The 25,821-nt window shown below is 34.3% G+C and overlaps 1 protein-coding gene across 1 annotated transcript in view; it reads right to left on the bottom strand.

The window, feature by feature from the left end:
- Positions 1 to 25,821, bottom strand: part of KHDRBS2 (KH RNA binding domain containing, signal transduction associated 2) — a gene marked incomplete at both ends in the record, with an annotated part of 457,143 nt that overhangs the window by 29,650 nt on the left and 401,672 nt on the right. Inside the window, one exon of the mRNA XM_084256497.1 lies at positions 11,922 to 12,004. Within this exon, the coding sequence (XP_084112623.1) occupies positions 11,922 to 12,004 (83 nt within the window). The remainder of the gene's footprint in view (positions 1 to 11,921; positions 12,005 to 25,821) is intronic.

Here is a 25,821-nt window from a genome sequence, read left to right as displayed (position 1 = left end):
TGCAATAATGTCATTTCTTTGCACCAGTCAGCTCTCATCTGATCTCAAGATCATTGTGCTTGATGGACATTTGGACAATTGGGATACTTTTAGAAGGTAATAACCAAGGTAATAGGTGACATGGCAATCAGGGGATTCCACAAACTTTTGAGGAAAACCACATTATGAGGGCATGCTTGTGTTGGTCTCAGTCCATTGATAGACTGGAAGTACCTGGGAGCACTCACCTGGGATTCAGGTAAAATTCCCATAAATTCTTTCCTTTTTAAGTTAACAATATCACTGCACTGGCCCTTATGAGTCTTATTATGATTGTAAGATGCCGTTTAGCAATAACTATGAGGAAAATGAAAACATAGATGTTTATTACATATAAGACAAATTACATGGCACATCTGGGTCACAGTGAGATTGAGGGACCTGCTTTTATTGGGGCAGAATGTGGGAGTTTAGAGTTTCATGGGCTTAATATTTACTGGCAAATTGAAATCATAACAGTGTGATCTTACATAATAGAGTGGGAATTTAAAGCATGGAGAGAGAGACAAAAGAAGGAATCAGTCAGTCCCAACCAATTAGCTATCTAAATCAATCTGGATTTATAAAACAAAGAAGCCTCAGTGGAGGGAGGCAGCCTGGCTCTTTATCTAGTCTCCTGATTGGTCCTGAGTAGCCCTCTTAGATAAGGACGCTTCTTTGATATTGATGCCTAGGCAATCAAACCCTAAGTCAGGCACTTGCATTTCAGAAAAGAACATGAGCTCTGGCATGTTACTGTACAAGGCAATTATGTTGGACACTGGCTTATTATTGGCAATGCAAATGTTGCTTAACAAACAATCCCAAAATGTTAGCACTGTAAAACCAAAAACTCCTTACATCATCCCAATTTTTGTCATAGCTGCTGGTCCATGGAAGCTTTGTTAATAAGTGGACCTTATTGCTTACAGCCATGGACAGCTGTAAACAGGACAAGAATCCATACAGCCCCATGGGGGCTCCTATACAGGGACAATCATCAATTATCTAGCTTCTGTGATTTTGATTAGACTGGGTAGTAACTGCTCTAGGCTGTACTAGCTGGGGGCTCTGTTCCAAGCCATATATAGATGGAGCTGACATGGCCCTCCCTTAGGTTGGGGTTCCATGTGTGCTCATTCAGGAGCTGGGACAAAGAGCAGAGCAGCTACCTGGTGTAAGCTCTTCTCACAGCAACGACGAGAGGGTAAGTTGGAAACACACAGTCTTAAAGACTGGACTTAGAAGTGCCATAATGTTATTAGTCAAAGTAAGATACCTGATAGGAGTCAGAAAAACATACTTTCTTTCTTTCTTTTTTTCTTCTTTTTTTTAGAAGGACTGAAAAAAAAAATCACACAGTGAGGGGCCAGGACACTGGGAGGGATGAAGAAGAACTATAGTCAAAAATGCACTCTGCCACACTCTGGAGCAGACTCTGAGCAGACTGCTCTGGATATTGATAGAAGGACATTATCTTCACAAACAAAGGCTGAAATGTGAAAGAAGTCCAGTTTTATTAGTGTAGCTTCACAAAGCTGATTAGTGATCAATGTATAAAAATGGAGATTACAGGGAAGGTGATGTTACTTCAATTTAAAATTTTCCAAATAAGCTAAGGTGTTTAAAAAAGGAAATAAAGTGTTTCGGATACAATGTGGTATTAGAACAGGGCTCAGTCTTTGGAGTTGAGCAAGAATCAGTTCAAAGCTTAAACCTTCCACCAATAAAACTATAAAGTCTTGGGCAAGGTAAATATTCTGAATCTTTTAGCACAGTACTCATCCTGTGCTATGTGTTTCTTTGTATATCTGTCTTCTTCCTGCACTGTCTCCAAATTATTTCTTTACAGTCACCGAAAAGACATCTTTCACAGGTCATATAGCAGCCTCAAATAGAAAAGACACTTTGTTACTGTGCTCTCTGAAGCATTTTCTGGTTAGACTTCTTTTTGATTTTGATGGTAATTGTGTGAACAGAACTGAGGAACCAATGGATTTGGCTATCTAAAGATATGTTTGGTTTGATATCTATAATGTTATTAATTTTTAAATATTAGTTGTCAGCATCTAAAATCTAGACATTGCCCTGAATAACTTACAGGGTAAGTTATATTTTCCCCAAATAGCCACCACAAAAATTCCCATTGTTTACCATGCCAATACATCATTGAATGGTGAAGTCTAATACCTTTTCTTTTGAGTCAGTCTGGACTTGTGATTTGCTTTTACCTAACAGAATAAAGCTAAGTCAGAAATGGCAATGCAGCCTCTGTTTTTTTTTTTTGGGGGGGGGTGGTAGTGGGACTGGAGATGAATACTCAAGGCGCTCTAAGAAACCATGTTATGAGGAAGTCCAAGCAACATGAACAGCACTGTAAGAGAATCCCAAACAGCAGTCCATTTATATTATCAGTTGACATCTAACATCAAGTGCTAGACACACTGGAGAAGAATCTCCAGATGATTCCATTTTCTAGATACATCAGAGAACAATATTCAGATGATTACAAATTCTAGCTATTGATTTTCCCTTACCCATGAGGCTTCCCTGCTGCGGCCCCAGAAATGGGGGAACAGAAACAATTCACTACCACTTGCATTGTTAAAATTCCTCACTTGCACTCTTAAAATTCCTGATACACAAAATTATTAATCATAATAAAACTTTTTATGCCACTTAGTTGTGGGGTGGTTTGTTATATAACAAATAGTTGGAAAGATTAGATTTCCAGATTTTCTTGGAAAAAAGACTTAGCACTACTGGAACCTTGCCTCCATGGATTATGTGGCCAAAATATCTGAAAGTTGAATTCAAGACAGTTGCTTTAGGCAGAGCACACACTTTCCAATTTGCCACATTCTCTACTACTCCTTATTGTTATACTTTGACAATTAGTACATTTATAAACACTCTTAATCCCTTAAGTAGGTTTGTTAATTATCTATTAAATAAGTTTCTTTTTGATGGTTTGTTTAAGCTTCTTTATCAGCCATTGAAACCAGAACTTCAATATAGGTTCTTTTTTTTTAATATTAAATTTTATTTTTATATTCCCCCATACAATTGCAAACACCCCATTCTGACCCCAATCCTTCCCCTCCCGCCCCCCACCCCCCAAAAAGTGTCTCTGGTTCATAGTTTTTTGTTGATTTTGATTTTCACTTTCTTATATTCATTTTCCTGGTCCCTTATTTAAGTTTTCTAGATTCCTGCTATGAGTGAGACCATCCGTTATTTTTCTTTTTCTTTTTGGCTTATTTCGCTGAGCATGATCCCTTCCAGCGCCATCCATGTTGCTGCAAATTGCATGTGTTTATCTTTTTTGAATGCTGAGTAATATTCCATGGTATATATGTACCACATCTTCTTGATCCAGTCATCTATTTTTGGGCATTTGGGTTGTTTCCAAAGCTTAGCTATTGTAAACAGTGCTTCTATAAACATAGGGGTGCAGGTGTTCTTTGGAATTGATGTTTCTGTGTCCTTTGGGTAAATACCTAGGAGTGGAATTGCTGGATCATATGGAAGCTCTATGTTTAGTAGGTCCAGAAATCTCCACACAGCTCTCCATAGTGGTTGGACCAGTTTGCACTCCCACCAACAGTGCAGAAGAGTTCCTTTTTCTCCACACCCTCGCCAACATTTGTTGTTGCTAGTTTTTTTAATATGTGCCATTCTCACTGGTGTGAGATGGAATCTCATGGTAGTTTTGATTTGCATTTCCCTGATGACAAGTGATGTTGAACATTTTTTCATATGTCTGTTGGCCATTTGCATTTCCTCTTCAGAGAAGTTTCTTTTTAGCTCTTCTGCCCATTTTTTGACTGGATTATTTTCTTTGTTGTTGCTGAGTCTCATCAGCTCTTTGCAGATTTTTGTGATCAGTCCTTTATCATTAGTGTTGGGTGCAAAAATGTTCTCCCAGTTGGTGGGGTTTCTCTTTGTTTTTGTTATTGTCTCTTTTGCTGTGCAGAAGCTCTTTAATTTGATGTAGTCCCAGCTGTTTATCTTTGTCTTCACTATCACTGCTTTGGGTGATGTGTCTGTAAAGATGTCTTTGATGTGCAAATCCCGTAGTGTTTCGCCTATATTTCCTTCTATGTATTTTATGGTTTCAGGTCTTATGTCTAGTTCTTTAATCCATTTTGAGTTGATTTTTGTGTATGGTGTGAGGTAGTGGTCAAGCTTCATTCTTTTGCATGTAGCAACCCAGTTTTCCCAGCACCATTTATTGAACAAACTTTCTTTGCTCCAATGCATAGTCTTTGCTCCTTTGTCAAAGATTAGTTGACCATAAATCTGTGGGTTTATTTCTGGATTTTCTATTCGATTCCATTGGTCTGTATGTCTGTTCTTGTTCCAATACCATGCAGTTTTGATGATTATGGCTTTGTAAATGATCAATGCTAGGCTTTTTGCAACAGTTTGTCAAGATTGTAAGATGATCGAACTAACGCTTCCCATTTCTGAAGCTCTGATTGTATAAGGTGTGTTCAATACTGTCCTGTTTCCTGATAAGAAATACCCCCATGTCTTTTGAAATTATTATTAATCAATTAATTTTAACTGGGTAACATTGGGGTACCCCAATCATGTATTACTACTATAGTGTGTGCACCACCAACTTGCCCATATTCCACCACCAAAGACCAATATGCCTCCTTTCTTCCCTTTTCTTTTCCCTCTCCTACCCCCTCCCCTCTTGGCATCTCAGTTCTATAGTCAGCTATGCTAAAACCATGAAATACATAGAAGAAAACATAGGCAAAACATTTCACGACATAAGCTTTAGTGATGCCTTTAGGGATTTATCCAAAACAGCAAGGAAAACAAAAGAGGACATAAACAGCTGGGACTACATAAAACTAAAAAAAACTTCTGCATAGGGAAAGAAAACATAACTAATATAAAAAGATATCTATTGAATGGGACAAAATATGTGCACACTGTACATCTCACAAAGGACTGATATCAAAGATATTCAAAGAACCCATAAAATGTTACAAAAACAGAATGAATGCCTCTACTTCTAAATGACACATGGACTATCCTGATGAAAATAAATATTGAACCAAGGTTCAATTATTAACTGAGAGATGTCCTTAAATTCTCTTTAGGGATTCATTGCTCAAATGAGTAGGGAAATGGCTTTTCTAACTATACTTATTAGAGTCTTACGGAAAGTACTTAAATGTATATTTTTAAATATAAATGAATTATTTAGGTATTTATCATTGAAATTATCCTTAATGTTGATTTTTAAATAATGCACACCTGAAATTTGTATAATGTTATAATGTAATGTCACTTCAGTAAGTAAAATCAAATACAATCAATTCATAATAAATAATTTTAGGTACCCATGACTTCTTTCCTAAAACTACCAGCTATCCTATATGTTTAAAATACATGTGATATGAGGACAAAAAAATACTTTGCATAGGAAGCTGTATTCTCAGCTTTTTCAGGTAAAATCAAATGCCAATATCCACTGTTGATATATGGAGAGTCCTTTATATGGTAGGAAAATAAAAAAAAAACTTGTAGAATAACTGTGGGAAAATATCTCACATCTAATAACCTGCAATTTCACTCTCATTGTTGGCTATAGTTTGAGACATAAGAGAATTAAATTACAAAATGAGGATGAGTAACTATACCAAATGACACTTAAATGAATAGGACAAACTGTGTTATAAACATAATGTAGTAACTTTCATTAAATTGCTAAGTAATTACAGTGCCTTACTTATACATTTTTATTAGAAGGGATTCTGTAGTTACTTAGTATCAAACAGGTTCACATTAAATTTGCAGCATTAAAAAATAGTAGTGAAATAATTTCATTTTTGGTCTTGCTTAGAAGTATCCTTTGGTCAGAACCTTTTGGAATGCATGCAAGTAACTTGCTACATTCTTGTTATTTTAAATTCATATTTTCTCTGGCCTGTTCATATACATAATGGAAATCTACTGAATTAATGAGTCAATTTAGATTTTTAGACAGTATTTATTAGTCTTTATGCCTATGGCCTCTTGAGTTGGTATATATGGTTTTGAATCCAACATTTACTACTTGAATGAACTTGGGAAAGTCACTTAATATTTTCCAGCTTCAATTTTTCTCTGCCTTACACAATGCTGCAAGGATTTAATGAAATATAGTGGGCAAAACAATCACTACAGCATCTAGCACAAAACTAATGTTAGTTATTATGAATCATTAATTCCAAAGAGACTCTCAACAACAGAGCAGATGTTTCCATCCTGTAGGCTCTGACCCTTGAGGAGCTACGAAGTTTCTCAAAAGGGTGCAAGCACCTATATGTTCACAAATGTATCTATTTGTTTGTTCACTGCATATTCTGACTTTTTATAGTATATACTTTCTTAAAGTATATCCTTTTATTTCTATAAAATATAATAAAAGCAATACTGTTCATATAGCAGTTTCATGTCATCATTTATATCTTCCAGCAATTGATACACTAATGTGTAGAAATAGTTGTTGAGGGTATGATAGCAATTGTTGTAGTGGATCTCTTCCATTTGTCAATTCATGTCCACTCTTTTCTCCAGCTTGCTCTAAACCCTAAAGATTACTAATGTCAAGTTCTTCTACTCAGTTTCTAGCTCTTACCTCTTAATGGGTCTAGCTACTGAAGCAAAGGTCGGAGACTGGAAGGAGGGAAAAGAGTAAGGTTGGGGTATTAATTCCCCAACCTTCCTCTTTGTGGGATGGCCCCAGGCATGGCCATGGTTCTGAATCAAAGGTCTCAGTTCCTTTCAGCAGGCATCTCTAACAGCATCTCTTTGTCCCATTCATCCCTAGTTTTGGGGGCAAACATACTACCCTAGATATGCTAGCCCCAGGGTATTGCATTGTCCCTTTCCCTCCCTTATTACATAGACCTCAAATTATCCTAATTTAAAAGTCTCTTTATTTTTTGCCATAGTGTGTACGTGAAAGTTACAGACAGTCAAAAACGATCTCATTCTAGAAAATTTTGGGGACCACAGTCATATAGGAGAGGGAAAATTACCTTTGGCCTCCTGGCACATTCCTTCATGAATCTAAATAAGCTTTCCCTTCCTGCCTCCCAGGTTATGTGAGTTCCTCACTTGATTCATACTTTACAGTAAGGACAGCAAAGATTTTCAGTTTGAAATTTTTGCCATTATGCCAATCTACAGTTAAAAATTTTCACATTCAAGTTATATTAGCATTAAAATCAAAGATCAAAATTGGTCTTGTAACTTTCATTTGTGATTCACTAATTGTAGTTAAGTACATGAAAGTTACGTTTTCCCCTACATCTGTGCTTTGGTTTGGGATAGATTCTCACCTAAAATTTGGCCATTGGGAGACACCAACAGTTGGTAAAGCTTGTGAATTTATATATATGATTTCAGAAGATTGAGCTCTGAAAATGTTAATGGCTTTGAAGAGTACATAAAAAAATGGGTGTAAGAACATGAATAGAATTTAGTGTTTGGCCCAATTAGCGGTGTTAATCACAGAATGTAACTTGTCTTAAGCCAAAAACTTCAAGTAATTGAGTTCCCCTGGAAACTGCAGTATCAGTCCTCCAATTTGAAGCTTGCATAATAAATTCCTCAATCTATTTCTTCACTTTTACACCTCATAGACACTGACCAAGAATAAAAAAACGGGAAACATACCTCATATCATTATCATTTTTTGCCAGTCCTTATTATGCAATTTAGTTGAGTTGCCTGGTAAGGAATCTTTAGTAAAGTCCCTTTCCTGATCATTTAAAAATTTCCAGAACTAACACCACCTTACAAGACAACTGGGGATTAATTAAAATTGTTATAGCTTCTGAACTTCAGGTGAACCTTTGTGGGGTTTTACTTTGTGAGCTTCCCTTTTCATCGAATATGATATAATTATTCTATTGAGGCACCTGCCCAGTTCTGTTTCATATTCTCCACAAATTCTGTATTCTTCTGTTCTGACTAGTCAGTTAACGATCATTTTTCCTTAGAAAATACTACATTTTATCTCAGTTCTGCCAAGTCACACATAATGTACTATTTTACCTTTGAGTTTCTAAATCAGCACTTCTAATTTTTACTATGATGATGCCAAAATAATATTCAAATTGCTTTAAATGCTATAGAAATTTTATGATCATATATTTCTCTTTATTCCACTTTTCAGGAAACTTTCTCCATTTTCCTCCACACATTCAAATTATGTTTTTTTTCCCTTTCAAATCATACTTTTAAGAGTCTAATAAAAATGCCATCACTTGAAAAAGATAAGTACTGGATGGTGTCATTAATATGTGGAATATAGAGAAACTAAACTAAGAGTCAGATAAAGACAAGTTTGAAAACTAACACTTGAAAGCTGACTATAGAACTGCACCCAGAGGGGGAGGGGAAGGAGTAAAAACTATGGGAAGCCAACACAAGACTATAGCGGGGGACTATGGGACTATGGGTGATTTGGTGGTGGGTGAACCGTGTGGCAATACTTGAGATGGGGGTATACAAATATCATCTCAGTTAAAAATAAATTTAAAAATAAATAAGAAAATGAATGCTGGACTGATTCTCATAAAAATAAATTTTCTCTCACTTGTAATTCCTAATACTTGATTAAGATGTCCTTGCTTTTCTTCTATTTATTTGTAAGGTTTATGAAAATATTTCTCCTCAAGTCATTAGAAGACAATATACCTGAAAATAGCACTCTGGACACATAATAATTTAGTAAGTGCTTATTTAACTCAACTGTTAACTTTATCTTCTACAGGCATAATTGGATCAACAGAAACAAAATGTAAATTTTTTTACATCATTGTTCATTTTTAAACACTATTTGCTTCCCCCCACCCCCTCAGAGTAGTCCCCATAGAGTTTCCTTCCCCAATGCACCCATGCACCATCACCTATGTCCCCTGTGCTCCTCCCTCCCTCCTTCTGATCCCTCTCCCTCCTCCTCCCCTGCAGGATGTCTCTGGTTTATAATTGTCTGCTTTTGCTTTGTTGTGTTTTGTACTGTTATTATTTTTTTACACTGATGTCTTATTGGGTTTCTTATATTCCTGCTATAAGTGAAACCATCCAATATTTTTTGTTTTCCTTCTGGCTTATTTCACTGAGCGAAATTCCTTCTAGTTCCATCCACATTGCTGGGAACATTAATGAATTCTTTTTTTTTTTTTCATTTATTTAACAAAGCTTTATTGAAGACTTCTAGTGTGCCAGATACTCTATAAGTATTAAGGATATGTTTGTACTAAAATAGATCATTAATAAGTGTTATATAGAATATTAGTATCAGGGTAACTAATCTTGGAACCTGCTTTCTTTATCCCTTCTTGTTTAGCATTAAGCAATCTCAGAATCACATACATATTTTGTCAGTAAATATGAAAAATATAATTTTGAATACTGCATCTCTTTGAGGGATGATGTTTTTACTTTTTTATCTCTACAGTGTAGATACATACAAGGCCTGGCATTCATGTTTCAACAATCATCTTTCCAGCACATACTCTGTGAAAGATGCAAAGCCAGCTACTATGGGGAACATGAGAGGTCCTGAGTAGTAAGGGTAATAACAGGCATACACAAAAATGATCCCAATGTAAGAGAGAGAAAGAAAGACAGAGAAATTCAGATCAAAAGAAATATGATAGGAACTACTAGAATTCAGGGCAGGAACAGGTTATTCCAAAATAAAGGACTAGGGAAGACATTTTTTGAAAGAGTTTCTTTTTGATGGGGTAGTAAGTTGAGGATATTTTTCATAGAAAATTGAATTTATAAGAAAGGGAAAATAAAAGATAACAGATGTTCATAGAAAACATCTTTTTTACCTATATTTCATTAAAACAAGATAAAATATTGTCCCCAAATTATTACATATTGTCATTATTTTTATACATAATTATGTTCCATTATTCTACTATGCCCTTTACAAATAGTTGAAGATAGACTTTTCTAATTCCCATTTTTTATGTTCCTTGTTAAACCCATTTAACTCTGAATAGAAGAAAGATGCAGACATTTCTTCACTTTCATAAGATTATTCCAAAATCTCTATGAGCTAAATGTAGCTCCACAGAGATATATGAAGAAATTGTTTTACTCTATTTTAGCTGTATTCGCAGTATGTGGTAATTGTGTTTTCCTACCAAATTATTTCCGAAACAATTTCTAAAACAATATTATCATTAATTTTATGCATTGGTATAAAATAATGAACTAACAAAATGACTGACAATATTAGCAGATAGTATAAATTTTCAGCAAATTTGCAAACAATACTTTATGCAGTATCTGTGATGTGAACCAAAGCTTTCCTCTAATTTATTTCCTAAATAACTATTGTGTGACAATATGTAATTATGACAATTAAGATCCTACACACAGTGAAAGTTTCTTAGCTCATAATTTTTTTTTTATTTACCTATTACAAATTAACTGATTACTCAAAGTTGAAAATGGTCATTTACATAATGGTAAGTTATGCTCGATTTTAAAGATATCAGTATACATTCATCAAATTACCTATATACTCTCTTTAAATAGAACATCCCTTCACCCATTTTTACTGTGCTTCCCATTAGTCTATGAAAAATGCACACTTATACACTACTTGTAAATTTCCCCCTCTACAATGAAGTTAAAGTTATTTCTTTACCACTTCCCCTCTTCCAAATAGTACCCAATACATACATATCTCTTTGGGTATCAATGAAATTGATCAAGAGGTGATTAATGCTCTAATGGAACTAGTTCCATTGGTTTCTTTTAATCACACATAGGAATAACTTTAACTGGCATAAAGACTTTTGCTTTCTCATGAAATTTGTAATTTTTTTTTAGAAAACACACTTTGGGTGATTTATATTTGTAAAAATTCATTGGCTGCTTGCCAATTTTATACATAATTACAAAAAGTAGAAACAATCCAAATGCCCTTCAACTAGTGAATAAATTGCGGTATATCCTTACAATGAAACAGTACACAGCAATAAAATAACTAAGGAATGATATGTAAATATGAATAAATATTAATTACATTAAGCTAAATAAAGAAGCCAGACTCAAAAGATTTCATATTGTATTGCTTCTACTTATATTCTAGAAAAGACAAAACTGTAGTGACAGAAAACAGCGATTTGGCTTATGTGGGGGCTTATGTGGGGAAAAAAAAGTTGTCCATAAAGGGTCATAAAGAAACATTTTGGGGTGATTAAAATACCTTACATCTTAATTTGATGATGGTTACATGGTAGTTTGCCTTTGCCAAACTCATACAACTATACCTTAAATGGGCAAGATTTGCTGAATGTAAATAATACCCCAATAAATCTGACATTGAAAAAGTAAAAATTCATCAATGTCACAAATTTTGAGTCAATTTAGAGCTATATTCAATAGTCATCAAGAAACTCATTAGAAAGAAAAGAAATTCTTGTCTCCCTAGACAAGATATTTTAAGAATTTCCCCCTTTTCAGAGATCAATAACATTTCCTTATCTTCTGTTCGACAAACGAAAATTACAATTTAGGGGAAAATTCATATTAAATAAGTGCCTTGTTTTCACTGTTGTCTTAATTATGAACTCACTAAAATGATCTCTAAAAATAACAGCATTTCATTAAATACAAGCTTGTTTAATGAGTTGATTGGTTATGATAATCATCTAGTCTTAAAACACTACTATTTAATTATTAGCAATTGCTAGATGATTATCCTCTACTTCTCACAGTAAGCAACTTAATAATTCAGAAAGACGGTGGAGAAAAACCACTGCTACAAACCTGAATAGAATATAACTGATATTCAGAGCATGAAGTGGTAACAGGACTACAAAAGAGGCTGAGAAGGGTGCTATAGACAGCAAGCACCTTACCTTTGTGTTTGGGTGGCATAGCTGCTATCATAAGCCTCATAGGTCTGGTCATCATATTCACCCCCATAGCTGTCATCATACCCCTGAAGCAGAAAATAGTAGAAAGACCTGTTAGCAGTCCATTTGGTTAACATTTGATTTCGGTTAGCAAGATTTTATGTAATCTGAACTTGGTTTAGTTTCTATGTTTGCTTAATTACTCTGCATCACGTTTTACTAGGTAAATAATCTCCTTGAATATTTCATGTGCCATTAATGTTCAATAATTAAACTCAGCATATCGAACCAGCAATACCTACTCTAGGATTTACTTAGAACTTTGATACTAACAAAAGATAGTTTAAGGTACTTAATATAAATTTTTTTTTTTAAAATATTACGGGTAGATAATAGCAGCCCTGTTAGCCTAATGGTGGTATTCACACATTTGTTGCAACTCCACTGAGAGTTTTTTTCTTTCACTTATAATAATAATAATAATAATAATAATAAAGACTGAAACTCTAAAATACAAGGTCCTTAAATTGTCTCTATAGTTAGGAAAAAATATGTAGTTGTTAATGCAAAAATAAAAGGAAAGAAAGGAGGGTAGGGAGGAAAAGAAGGAAAACAAAAAGATATGTTAATGCAACAAAATATTTTATTTTGTTGTGCATTATATACCTTTTAAATTTCATGGATAAAGATGAGTGGTTAGTTTGATTACCTGACTAAATTAATGCTAACAGAGCTAATGCAGACTTGTCACTGCAGAATGTACCAGGTTGCTTGCAACTACCTACACACTTCAGTTATCCATCACTGTGAATGATTTAATTTTATTTTCCTTTGTGGTCAGTGACTTTACTTTAAACCCTCTCTTTTAGATTTTTCATCTCTTATTTTACTATTAATTTTTGTGTTATTAAACAAAATGGTTAATGTTGCTTGGCTTATGGATGTTGGTCATTTTCTATTGACTAAGCCATTTAGACAATAAAGGACTTATTTCTATTGTTGAATCTTCCCCCTATTTTTCCCTATATCTGTTTCCTAATACAGTTTTACCATTATTTTTATTAGGTGATATCTACATTATTATTAATTATAAATAATAGTGATTTAATAATGATCATTATTAATGCAATTTTTAAAATTCTCATTTACATTTTTGTTTCTTCTCAAGTTAATAATTGCTCATTCAATTATTTTCTTGTTTTTTTAATATATTTAGAAACAGTATCTTCAGTTGATCCAATAGTTACATTAACAATATTTTCAAATATTTAATAACATAATTTATCACTTCCTTTTGTGAAATAAGGAGACTAGCTCCCTCAGGACATTATTTTTGCTGGTCTAGTTTGATTGATTTCCAGGCCTCAAGGCAAAGTCAGAGTAGTTTTCCTAAGACACCCCTCAACCACCATCACCCCCACTGTTGTGTACAATTCCCTTTGATCACATTCTTTCACCTCTTTGTTCTCATTTCTTGCTGAAATATACATTTTAGGAAACTCTATTAAGAGGTATACTGGAGAGAAATTTTCTCTTTCTCTGTTTTTCTCTTCTTCCATTTTACCTTCACTTCTATAACAACTAGTTTTAAAAAAAAATTACCTTGGTGATATGTATTTTTAATTATATAAAAAGCTAAAATAACACTAAAATGTATACCTCATCTACTATGCATCTAGATAAACCAATTAATGTTATTTTGTCCCATTTGTACTATCTTAGTTTATATATATATATTTTTTTTTTCTAAACCATTTGCAAGTCTGCTCTAGAAATATATTTTATTACTAAAAACTTTAACTTGCATTTTTTAGTATAAGGATATCTACCTACATAAATACAGTAATATTAACTCTCCCCTAAGTGGGAAAAATTCCCAATATTTACTGTGGGATCCATAGTTAAAATTATGCAATTATCAAACATATAATTTACAGCTATTTTTTTTTAAATCAAGTTCATGAATTACATTTGGTCATATCCTTTTTGTCTTTTTAGATCTAGGATAAGTCCTCCAGTCTTTTATTGCTTTCTACAACACCAAACTTTTGAGGATTGTAGACCAATTGTTTTGTAGACTATCCCACATTCTGAATGTGTCTACTTCTTATAATTCTATTTTGCTTCATTATTTTTGAAAGAATACTACACATGAGACAGTGTGTTGAACATTTTCTAACTGCAAATTTTAAGTTCTAGTTCTACATGTGATTGGCTAAGTACATGTTTAAGCTAATAAAATATTTTCAATCAGAATTTTGAAAGTTTTGATTCAATGTTTGATACCATTACATGTTACTATTGAGAATTCCTGCTATTTATAGATGAACACATTTTGTTCTATATCATTTGATTTTTCTTTTCTGGATACTTCTACAATTTTCAGTTTTGATGTTCTGAAATTTCATTGTGCCAATGTGTGTTTCTTGTTAGTTGTGGTTGAGCTTGTTCAATCTGGAAGCTTATAATTATACAATTCTGGAAATGTGGGTTAATTTTTCTTTTTTCTGATTTGTGATTCTATTTTATGAGCTACTGACTCTTCTGATTGGTACATTAATTTTATCTTTGTTTTCTAATGCAACATCTCTCATTCTTTATTTTACTCAATGAAAAGATTCTATAAATTCATCTTCTAACCTTTCTGTAAAATATTTAACTTCAGTTAAATACACACACACATTAACAACTGCAAGGATGAGGATAGTTTTCCCTATTCTCAGGTGGAGGTTAAGTATCCTATTCTCAGCCCACGTGTTCATCTCCTGTCTGGTGCAGTAAGAGTTAATGAGCCTCATGGCTGGAATTTCCCAGAACTGAAATAGGCAGAACAACGCAGATGTCTCTCCTGGGGATCCACTTAAATCAGTAATTAGAGTATTAATGATATTTTCCATAGGGAGGAATATTTTCTCAAGGGGTATAATCCTCTTTGCAAGCATCCAGACTATTGTTCCTTGCTAAGATTATAAAGATATGGATGGTTTCGTTCACTTGTACATCTTACTCATTCACACAGGAAATACTATACATTCAATATGGCATCAGTCACGGCAGCTGGTGCTGGGCAGGGAGCAGGGCACAGCAAAGGCATTCCTGGAGCTTATACACTACCTGTCTTTTTTTCACGTGACCATTTTTTATCTCTTCCCCGCTTCTTGTGCCCCTTGTCCAAGTCTCTCCTCCATTTCTCTTAACCTCAAAGCCCTCAGGATGTTTACTGATATCCAGTAGTTTTGGAAAGTGTTTTTATATTGTCAAATTATCTGTTATATGAATGTCCAATATTTGTTTTTATTGTTCTGCCTTGTTTTGCTCCATGTAATTTTTTTCAAATTCTCTCCATTTTGTTGAAAATAGCTACATTTCATCCTTTCTTATGGCCACTGATGCTATTTTCTTCTGAAGAAGATCAAGTGCTCCTGGTAGGCAGTTACAATAGCAGCAGTAACTGGAGAGCTGGCTTGTAGCAAAAAGATAGAAGATTTTGAAGCTTAAACCATCTAATCGACAGATATAACTTTGGATGTCATCAACATATAAATGATGGGTAAAATAATAACCATTGTTCAGAGTGTCCACTGAGAGTTTAGGCTACACCATACTTGACATAAGTATAATATTCTAAGTCCCACTTCCCCTCCATAATTAGGAAAGAGAAGAAATGACAGCAAAGAGCACTAGCTGTAAAACAATCGTGTTTTCTAGAAGATGTCCTATTCTATAAAGAAACTCAGACTTGAATTTTTAAAAGACATTATTTCTTGAAACGTCTTTTGGGTAGGTCTACTGCCCACCTGTGACTATGCAGGTGCCTCTGTTTTTCTTTCCCTCTTTTTTAATAAACCTGTCCTTTTAAACTGTAAAAAAAAAAAAAGATGGGTCTGTTGTAAAATTCCCATACCAATGTATTTTCTTAATATTGACCTGTGTGCACCTCTGACTGTATGTGACCTGTGAGTTATATTACTACCCAGTATACACCAAATGATTCTGACAAAGATGGAAAGCTAAGCAGCGTGTGTGTATATTATTAAATTTCCTCTAGATACATAACTGTTCTAATTGGTATAAATTCACAGAGCTTTTGAAGATTTCTTACAATTCAGAAAATGAAATCATCACATAAAATACTTTAGAACATCTCTCATCGCGTATTTTGGAAAATGCAACTTTCCAAAATACGGTGTTACTGACAGTGTGGTTAATGGCTATTGTATTGAATTTAACTATTTATATACAGACTATAGCTTAATACAATATTAGAAAGTATAAAACTGGCATCTTTTTGTCAACTAAAGAGAAGCAAAAATGTCTTATGGTGCTCATAAGCTACTGGGACTTCCCGAATAAAATCATTTGGAAATTTATATGATATGAAATATCATCCTGCCTGTTAAATGCCCACACTTTTTTAGAAGACTTAAATTTAACAGGCCTTGGTGACAGATTTAGCATTTGGTCATTATTCTCATTTGGGGTTTTATTTTCTGTAAAAGGTCAGTGGGTTTATAAAGAAAATAAAAGGAAATGATGTGGAATTTTCTAATACAATTGAGAGGAAAAGAAAATAAAGTCAAGCATGCAATCAAGCACCATAAAACATTCTAGAATTAAGTAATTTAATTATGAGGGTCAAGATCATAAATTTGTCATCAAACTTTAAAATACTAGACACAGAAGCAATTTGTAAATGGTGCCCTTTAATGTTACTGAACATAACAGGTCAGATAGAAACGTGGCATTTAACTTTCTTTATGAAGTGTAGCTAATTCTTTTAAACATATGTCCCTTTCTTAACCTAATGCATTAAATCATAAAATTCACAGTAGGTCTACTTCATATATAATCTCTTATTACTACAAAAACACTTAATGACCTTTAAGATTAAAGAACATGTTATCAAATATTATTTTTTGTGTGAGAACATATTTTTATTAATAATCAATTTAAACAAAAATTACATCAGGGCCTCTCCTGGTGTTGCAAGCAGTTGAGCGGTGAGCTGTGAAGCTGTATGCAGCCTCTGCAGTGCTGGTTTTATCCCGGCCAGCCGGTAAGGGTCTCACATGGCATAGCAGACCTCTCCTGTCTCTCCCGCTGCTCCTCTAAGCGGTGTATTTCATCAGTCTGCCTGTTCTGTTCCCTGTTCTGTCTCTGGTGAATCCTCTCACCCTCCCGTACATCTGGCCTGTACCCCAGTTCTTTATATAAATAAATAAGTCTTTAAATTGTTTTTTACATCATTGTATCATCAAATATTATTAAAGTGAAAGCTCAACATGGAATATTGTTTTAATTATCAATATTCCCTTCAGATGTAAATGATGACAATACTTAAGACCAGTGATCTGCTTGATTTTGGATTATTTATACTTTCTTATGTTTCTTTTCTTAAAAGTTTTGTTGCCATGTGAATACGTCCCCACAGTTTTGTCATATACACTGTTTGATTTTATGTAACTGAGTTTCTTATGAAATAACAAAGATTTTAATAGTGTCCCCCACTGGTTTCCTCCTGTGGATTGCTGACTGGTTTGGAACAGCCTGGATGTGAATCCTCCCCACTGTGTAGCTTTTGTTAGCGATGTAGTAGGTCAGTTCACTCACATGTGTGGGAAGTCGTTATCTGTTCAAAACAATCCTAGTGCATATTGGTTGACATGATCAGCAGGGGGTCACTGCACCTAACATTCTTGCTCTTTAATGAGGCGATACTTGAATTTTCTGAGTTTCCTACCAAAATCAATAAATATGTCTCTAATAATGGGAAGGTAGTCTATTATATTTTCATCTCTTAAATAGATTTCAATTTTTTAAAAAATTTTGCATATATATGTACATTCGTTGGGAAGGTTGGAAATTGCATATTTCTGAGATCCAACTGTGGAAATAAAATATCACAAAGTCTATATAAGGCCATTTCTCAGCAATGCATGTGCATATTCTATATACAAAATTAATCTCTGGGAAGGCTATTTCTAACTTTTAAATTATGTCAGTAAAATAAAATTAACCCATGAGGTTATGTATATTTAAAAATGACATTAGTAATGTTCTATTCAAGTGAACAACATCTGACTAATAGGCAACAAGCATGTTTTGGAAGACCACTAAGTATTGGTATGAGAAGTGCCTACACACATAGTATTTCATTAAAAACCTAAATCAACCCTGTATGTTTCATACCTTTTTACCTATTTTACAGATTAAAAAATAAATAATTTCATTAGGCCATACTCCAGCAGTAGTTGGCCTGGCTAGAATTCAAACCCAGTTTCTGACATTGCCTTATTCTTAATTTCTGGCTGTTTTACTAAAAGCCTAATACTGATGGCAAAATACAGTACTTATGACTATTTTTTGAGCATGTAATGTTTTAATGACAATAATAACACAGTTTGAAGTTTTAGCTGTTGAAATATGTGCTGAGGAAATAATTCATACATATTTTGCGTTAATAATGTTTTCTTATATATTTTTTAAATAAATTTTATTTTTATATTCCCCGTACAATTGCAACCCCCTTATTTTGACCCCAATCCCTCCCCTCCACACCCCCCACTCCCCATAGAGTGTCTCTGGTTCATAGTTGTTTGTTGATTTGGATTTTCACTTTCTTATAGTTATTTATTTTCCTGGTCCCTTATTTAAGTTTTCTAGATTCCTGCTATGAGCAAGAAGCAATGTTTCATCTTTAAGTGTGAATAACTCTTCAAGGCCTGAGATTGTGATCTGCTTATAAGTTAAGGAACTGGCCGACTGCTGCTTCATGAATGCTGGCCTGACATGAGACTCCTGGGTCAGTATAAAGGGAATTCATTGCTTACAACCAGGCAATTGCCTGAGCTTCACATTGGTTTCTGTCAGTTTCCCATGTGTCCCAGACCCCACAGGGGCTGTGCATGTGGGGCCAGTTTGGATGCCTGTACACAGGAAGGAACAATGAACTTATGGAATCTAAAAGTAAGCAGAAGCAAACCTATACCAATACTATTCGGGGGAGGTATTAATTCATCCCCCCCCCCTTTTTTTTTTTTCCTGCACACAGTCCTAAGAAACAGCACAAATAGTAGTCAGGATCCTGCATCCCTTTCATGCCCAGTCAGAAAGTGTGGGAGCACTCAGGGTCCATGGCAGATTGTTTCTTTCAACAAGAGATAGTAAAATGCATGATCTGAGAGTCCTTTAAAAGTGATTTACAGTATTAAGGAAGGAAAACTACATTTTTATATTATTTTCTCATTTACAGATAAATAAATAAATATCTGAAGGTTAGGTCAGTAGATAATGATTTGGGCCTTAATTTTATCTCTTCAGCAAAATTTAATGGGCCTCCCTGGTGGTGCAGAAGTTAAGTCTTAGTGCTGTTACATCCATGGACTGAGTTAGATCCTAGGCCAGGGAGCCAGGAAACTGACCCATATGGCACAGCAGACCTCTCCTATCTCAACCGCTGCACCCCTCAGCTACATATTTCAGCAAATCAACCAGTTCTGCTCCCCACTCTGTCTCTAGTGAATTCTCTCACCTCCTACACCCCTGGCCTATATCCCAGTTCTTCTACACAAAAATAAAAAAATAATAAAAATAAATAAATAAATAAATAAGATCTCCTGTATTTGGTTTTTTTCCCTAGTATGCAGTGAAATATATATTTTTTATAAGATTCCATTGTCAGTAGGGCACCCTCACCTCCATTTTTATAAATACTTTTCAGTAATTTAGGAATCAGCCAAATATATTTAATTCAGTTAATGAATGGCCAATGAAACAGGAAGTTGATAGTAATGTGCTAAATAGCGGTAGTTTATGACTGTATCTATTTTAAATGTGTTAACACATTTATGTTATTCACATGGTAAGCATCCTAACTGCTTCAGCATAGAGCCCAAAGCAAATGTTTTAAAATCAGTGTAAAATCTCTAAGGTCTTCTCAGTCAATCAACAGAAGAAAGTCAGATGAAATGGGGAATGCTGTTATGATTAAGAAAAGGATGAAATTTTTGAAGACAAGTCATGCCTTTCACTTCCAAGCACCAAGAGGTTAAAGATGAATAGAAGGGCATCACCCTGTCTTAATGTACTTCTGATCATAGGCATCTAATGGGCTGACCATACAAAGGAAGAGGTTTTTTTAGTCTTTTTACCTCCTGAATGCTGTGCAGTGCCTTGAGATGGCTGCTGAGGGTTTTGTATTACTACTCTACACTATTAGAAACCAAAGCCTATAATTTGTTAGCATCCACGTAGCTGATCTGATTCAAACTCTCTGAAGCAGGGAATAAATAAGAAACAAAACAAAACAGAATGCTAACATTCATCATTCCATAATGACCCTTGCCACGGTTCATGGTAATACAATTTTGGTTGTTGAAACAGGGGTTTTACAGCTTGTAAAACAAGAGTATGATGGCGTGATGTAGCTATGTAATATTTTTTAATAATTCTTTCCGTTAAGATCAAAGTTCTGACCTTAAGTAACATTTTTTTTTCAATTAGATAGCAATTTGAAAATCTATCATTTACATTCATAAATAAAGCTACTTTGATATTTTGCTTTACACAACTATCACTTTCTAACAAATAATGCATCAAGCAAAAGTGAACCAAAATGAAATAATAATTTTATATAAACCAGCTAAGTAATTTTCATTTTCATGGCATTCTTTTCTGTTTAATGTTACTATACATAACAACAATCCCTTTATTAACCTAAGAGGAAGACATTCCTAATCTTTTTGCCATTTCTATGATTCAAAATACATCAAGACATACTGGTGTCCTACTATTCATCTTTAATCTTTTGGTACTTAAGAGTGAAAAAAAGTTGTCTTCTAAAACTTGATTGTATTCTTAGTCATGAAAGCATGACCAATTTTATTTTTCTGAACTGTTTTCTGTTTCAGTGGTGCTTATTTTCATTGAGAAAATGTAAATGTTCAAGTTAAATAGGCTATTATTAATAAAATACTAATTAACATTAAGTTAATTAACAATTAACTTATTGACATTGCCTGATTATGCAGGGGTCCTACTAATGAATTAGATTTAGTTCTGATCTTAAGTATTCTACATTTTAAACTACTATCTCCAAATCTGATCAGGGACTTTTTTTTTTTTTTTTAATACAGTTGAATCTCTCCTTGAAGTTGATGACTCAGGACTACTTTTCAAAATAGCAAAGATGGAGGCTGATAATATGATATATTAGCAAGTAGGGACCTCCATGTTTACTGCAACCAGACTGTATTTTAAGTTTTAAGGAGATGTCTTTGAAAAACTCAATCTAAAGATGCATAAAATTTATTGTATGGAATTTTGCTTTATTAAAATTTTTACATTTACTATTACAAGTACCAAATGTACATTATTTGGACTAAAATGATCACTTTTTCATACAGAAACCCAAATTTTGATCAAAGAATAATTAAAATTGTTGAATTTTTCTATTAGCTATTCATTTTCACGGTATTCACTTCTTTCCAAATTTAATATTGGGTTGGCTTATAGAGTTAAAAACTATTGACTTTCATTCTTGGAGATTTCATACATTCTAATGCAGTACTGCTCAACAGATATTTCAGTGATGGTAAAATTTCTCTATGCTCTCTGCTATTTAATATGGTAGCTACCAGTTATATGTGGCTATTGAGCACATAAATGTGGCTATTGTGACCAAATAAGTAAATTTTAAATTTTAATTAATTTAATTTTAAACTTAACTAGGTACACGTTGGACACTACCATGCTGGGCATTGAAGTACTAGTGAATAAGTATATATGAAATTTTGAGCTGTCCAGAAAATTTTTCTAATTTTTTTTCTCCAATCCAAACTTAACCAGAGAGAGAAAAACAAAAAAACAAAAAACAAAAAAAAAAAAAACCACAGGACACAGATTTCATAAATGATGTTATTTTGATTGTAAAAAGAGTGGTTTTTGTATCTGTCATCCATTCCCTACTTCATCTCTTCCTGTCCCATTGTAGATATTATCCTTGATTTTGCCTTTTGTGATTTTGAGTGATTTTGCTTTATAAAGAATGAGAAGGACTGTGAGCTTGGAGAGCATTTCTTTAGACTTACATCTTATTAAAAAAAATGAAGAAATCATTAAAGACATAATAATCTTTGATAATTGAGAAAATTTCAATATATGAACATCCAAACAACAGCAAAGAGTAATAATGAGCTGGGGAAAATGAGAAACACTTCTTGATTTTGTACTTATGTTTTTATAATCATTTTAAATAATCAACAAAAGGAGGAAAAACTAAACCCATGTGTCTAACACTTTGATAATTTAAAATCTGCTATTTTAAGATAGAATCTTATATGTTATCATCTCCACTATATTCCTTATTGTTCCTTTATAAACTAATAGAAAGATCTCAGGGTTTTATGCTTAAGGAGGTTTTCAGTATTCACAAAATTGATAATAAAGAGCTATTTTAAGAATATATAAGATTACTATTTGGAAAAGGGCAGTAGATACTTGAAACATTCTATTTGTGATATTGTCTACTTTTTAAAAGAACAGCAACAAAACAACATACTTGCCACAAGGAAGATCTTAAATATAAGTAAAAGAAAACAGGGACCTTGAAGTTCATCACAAGAGATAAAAGGTCACCTTTTTATTATTCTAATTTTAAGTAAGTTTGATAAATTAAATAAACAAATGTGGTTCTGAAGGGGCTGCCAGTAATACTGGAAAGGTCATTTTTAACAAGTCTGGGCTATGCTGAAATCTCAGGTCCATGAATAAGGACTAAATTTTGTTCCTGTGACAAATGGTTAACAGAATGAAAGGAGCACCATGATGGAGGTAAGATTAGCACAAGAACTGGGAAAAATTGAGAGCAACAAGGGGAACAAGCTAGATATGGCTATGTGGTTCAGGCTCTTCTGTCTGGATTTCTGTGAAACATCCTCGGTTAAGATTGTTCTAGTCACACAGCTCCTAGTGAGCTTTCTTTAAGCTTTCACTGTTGTCTTTTACATTGTCTTTTTTTTTTTTTTTTAAGATTTAATTTTACTTACTTAGGCATACAAGTACCACGGCATAGGACAGAGGTGACAGGGGACAGTGAGAGGATTCACCAGAGACAGAGTGGGGAGCAGAACAGGCAGATCTACTGAAATACACTGCTGAGGGGAGCAGACAGCAAGACAGGAGAGGTCTGCTGCGCCATGTGAGTCAGCTCCCTGGCCTGGGATTGAACTCATGTTGCAGTGGCTGGTGATAGCTTCATAGCACTGAGACTTTAACCCTTGCGCAACCAATGAGGCCCCTAGTCTCTTACATTCTTGACTCAGGCACCACCAGTTAGGCCCATTCAACTCCCTACACCACCACAGCACTGTGCTCCCCAGCTTTACCCAACTTCTTTGAAAAGCAACCCAGTGTTCCCAGACAAATCTACCTTCTGATTCTATGCTTCTTTCCTTTCTAGATTTAACATTTCCCTCTCATATTTTTCTTGTTTACCAGGGAGTATCTGTTCCCCTTCTCGTTTATGACTGAAAAAAAAAAACCAAAAACTCAAAACTAGGAGACAATAAATCATCACAGGGATAGTCCAATTTGACAGTGCTACAGTTCTTTCTAAGATTGAATCCGTATGTTCTAATTTTATACTGAGTAGCCTTGCACTCGAATGGCGTCATGTCTTATCAGGAGTAAGATATATAGGAGGCAAAAGAGAGATAATAAAAAAACTAAAAAAATAAAATTGCCATTAGGTAAAACTAAAAAAAGAACAAGGTAAATGACAACAACAGTTATAATGTTATCCCTTTTATTACCATATATAACCAAAAATATACAAACATCTAACTTTTTACTATGTCACAGCATCATCAAAGACATTTGAGTAACACATTCTGGGACCTATGCTAAGAAATTTACATAGATAGTTCCATTTAGTTTTAGAAGGCTGTTACTCATTTCACCCCCATTTTACAACTGAGAATACTCTTGTATGATTTCTGAAAGTAACATTGTAACTACCTAAAGCTAAATCAATGGCTTGATTTCTGAAGTTCTTTAATAACCCTGTCTTTTCTATTATATACTTTTTTAATATTTATGGTCGATTTTCTAACTGCTGCAACTACTAAAAGCTTCTACACATTAATTCCTACATAAGGGATATGTGGCATGTTTAAGCACCTGAGCTCTAGGGAACTGGGAATGGTCTGTGAATCTGGCAAAGGAAGCTATCTGTGACAGAAACATTAAGAACTGCGTGTGAAACAAACTTCTCATGGGGTCATGCACAGTAAGATATATCCTAATGCAGCAGCGTAAACTTTATAATGTGCCCTGTGTGGGGAAAAAGGCCCAGAGAAAAGAGGATAGGACCATCAGCTAAATGACACAGAATGAACTGCTCATGATGTCATTGTCCTGCTTTTGTTAAATAAGCATAACACCTAACGGCTGAATAGTGTTGGATTTCCCCTGGAAAAGCAGGAAGGAGCTGCTCACTTAATTCTAAGAATTAATCAAATTTGTACATTCTGATAGAGGACCCAGTTGGCAGAGATACTTGATGACATTTCCTAGTTGGCTATAGTTACCGTAACCAAATAACAGAGACTGGGAGGTTTACAAAACAGAAATAGATGGTCTCATAGTTCTGAAAATTCAAAGTCTAAGATCAAGATGCAACTCCCTAGTGGTGCAGGGGTTAAAGACACAGTGCTGTCATGCTATCACCAGCCACTGCAAACATGAGTTCGATCTCTGGCCAGGGAGCTACCCACATGTCCCAACAGACCTCTCCCGTCTTGCCCGCTGCTCCCCTCAGCAGTGTATTTCAGTCAATCTGCCTGTTCTGTTCCCCACTCTGTCTCTGGTGAATCCGCTCACTGTCCCAAGACACCTCTGTCCTACACCGCGGCCCTTGTATGCATAAATCTTTCAAAAAAATAAACCTATAGAAAGGTTCGGTTTCTTATGAAGTCTCTCCTTGCCTGGGTGCTTTCTCATTGTCCCTTCACATGGTCTTTCTTTTGTGTGTACATAACCCAGCGTCTCTCTGTTCTTTCCTCTTCTTATAAGGATACCAGTCATGTTGATTTAAGGTCCACTCAAACAATATCATGTTTAAATTAATTAACTCTTCAAAGGCCCTGTCCCCAAATACAGTCACATTCTGAGGCTGGGTGTTAGAACCTTGATATAATAATGTTAAGAGGAACACAACTCAGGCTATAACAGGAAGTAAGACATCAAGAATCACAGGAAAGGGTGGGAAGAACCTGTGGCATCACAGATCTAGGGGAAGGTTTTGGGTCAAATCTAGTCAGACTGCCATGAGTCAGAGTCCCATTCACATTTTGGGTGACTCTTGGATTATTCTGCAAGGTTAGGGCTACTTTCCCATTTTATAGATGAGAAAAGTTAAGGTTCCTCAGGTTTAAGTCACTTCAAGGACTCACAGATTAATGAACAGCAGACAGATTTTTACTTACATTTACTGATTTAAAATCCTGTTTTTTTTCATTACATGATGCTATTAAATCTACCCTTCCATAAGCTAAAATATCCAATATAATTATAGCTAAAATACAAAAAGTTATGTTACTCAATTGTGTTATTTTTAAAGTTTTATTCCACTATTTTGCTCTAACATTTTAATTTTGTTTATAGACTTTAACAAGCTTAAAATCCTAATTATTTCACTGGGAATAATATATTTTGAGTGCCTGTAAGGTGACAGCCACTACTTCAGTGATTGTGATACACAAATGAGTAAAACAAAAATTTCTCCAACAATTGAGCTGACAGCCTAGTTGGTGGTTTAAAGTGGAAACACAGAGTAAACAAAGTAATTAAACTGAATATGTATAATGTCATATGGGGATATTATGGAAAATAACATTTTCAAGAT

This window comes from Talpa europaea (genome assembly GCF_964194135.1).
Source record: "Talpa europaea genome assembly, chromosome: 2".
Classification (NCBI taxonomy): Eukaryota; Metazoa; Chordata; class Mammalia; order Eulipotyphla; family Talpidae; genus Talpa; species Talpa europaea.
Note: the sequence above shows the minus strand (reverse complement) of the source record. Positions and strands in the feature narration are given on the sequence as shown.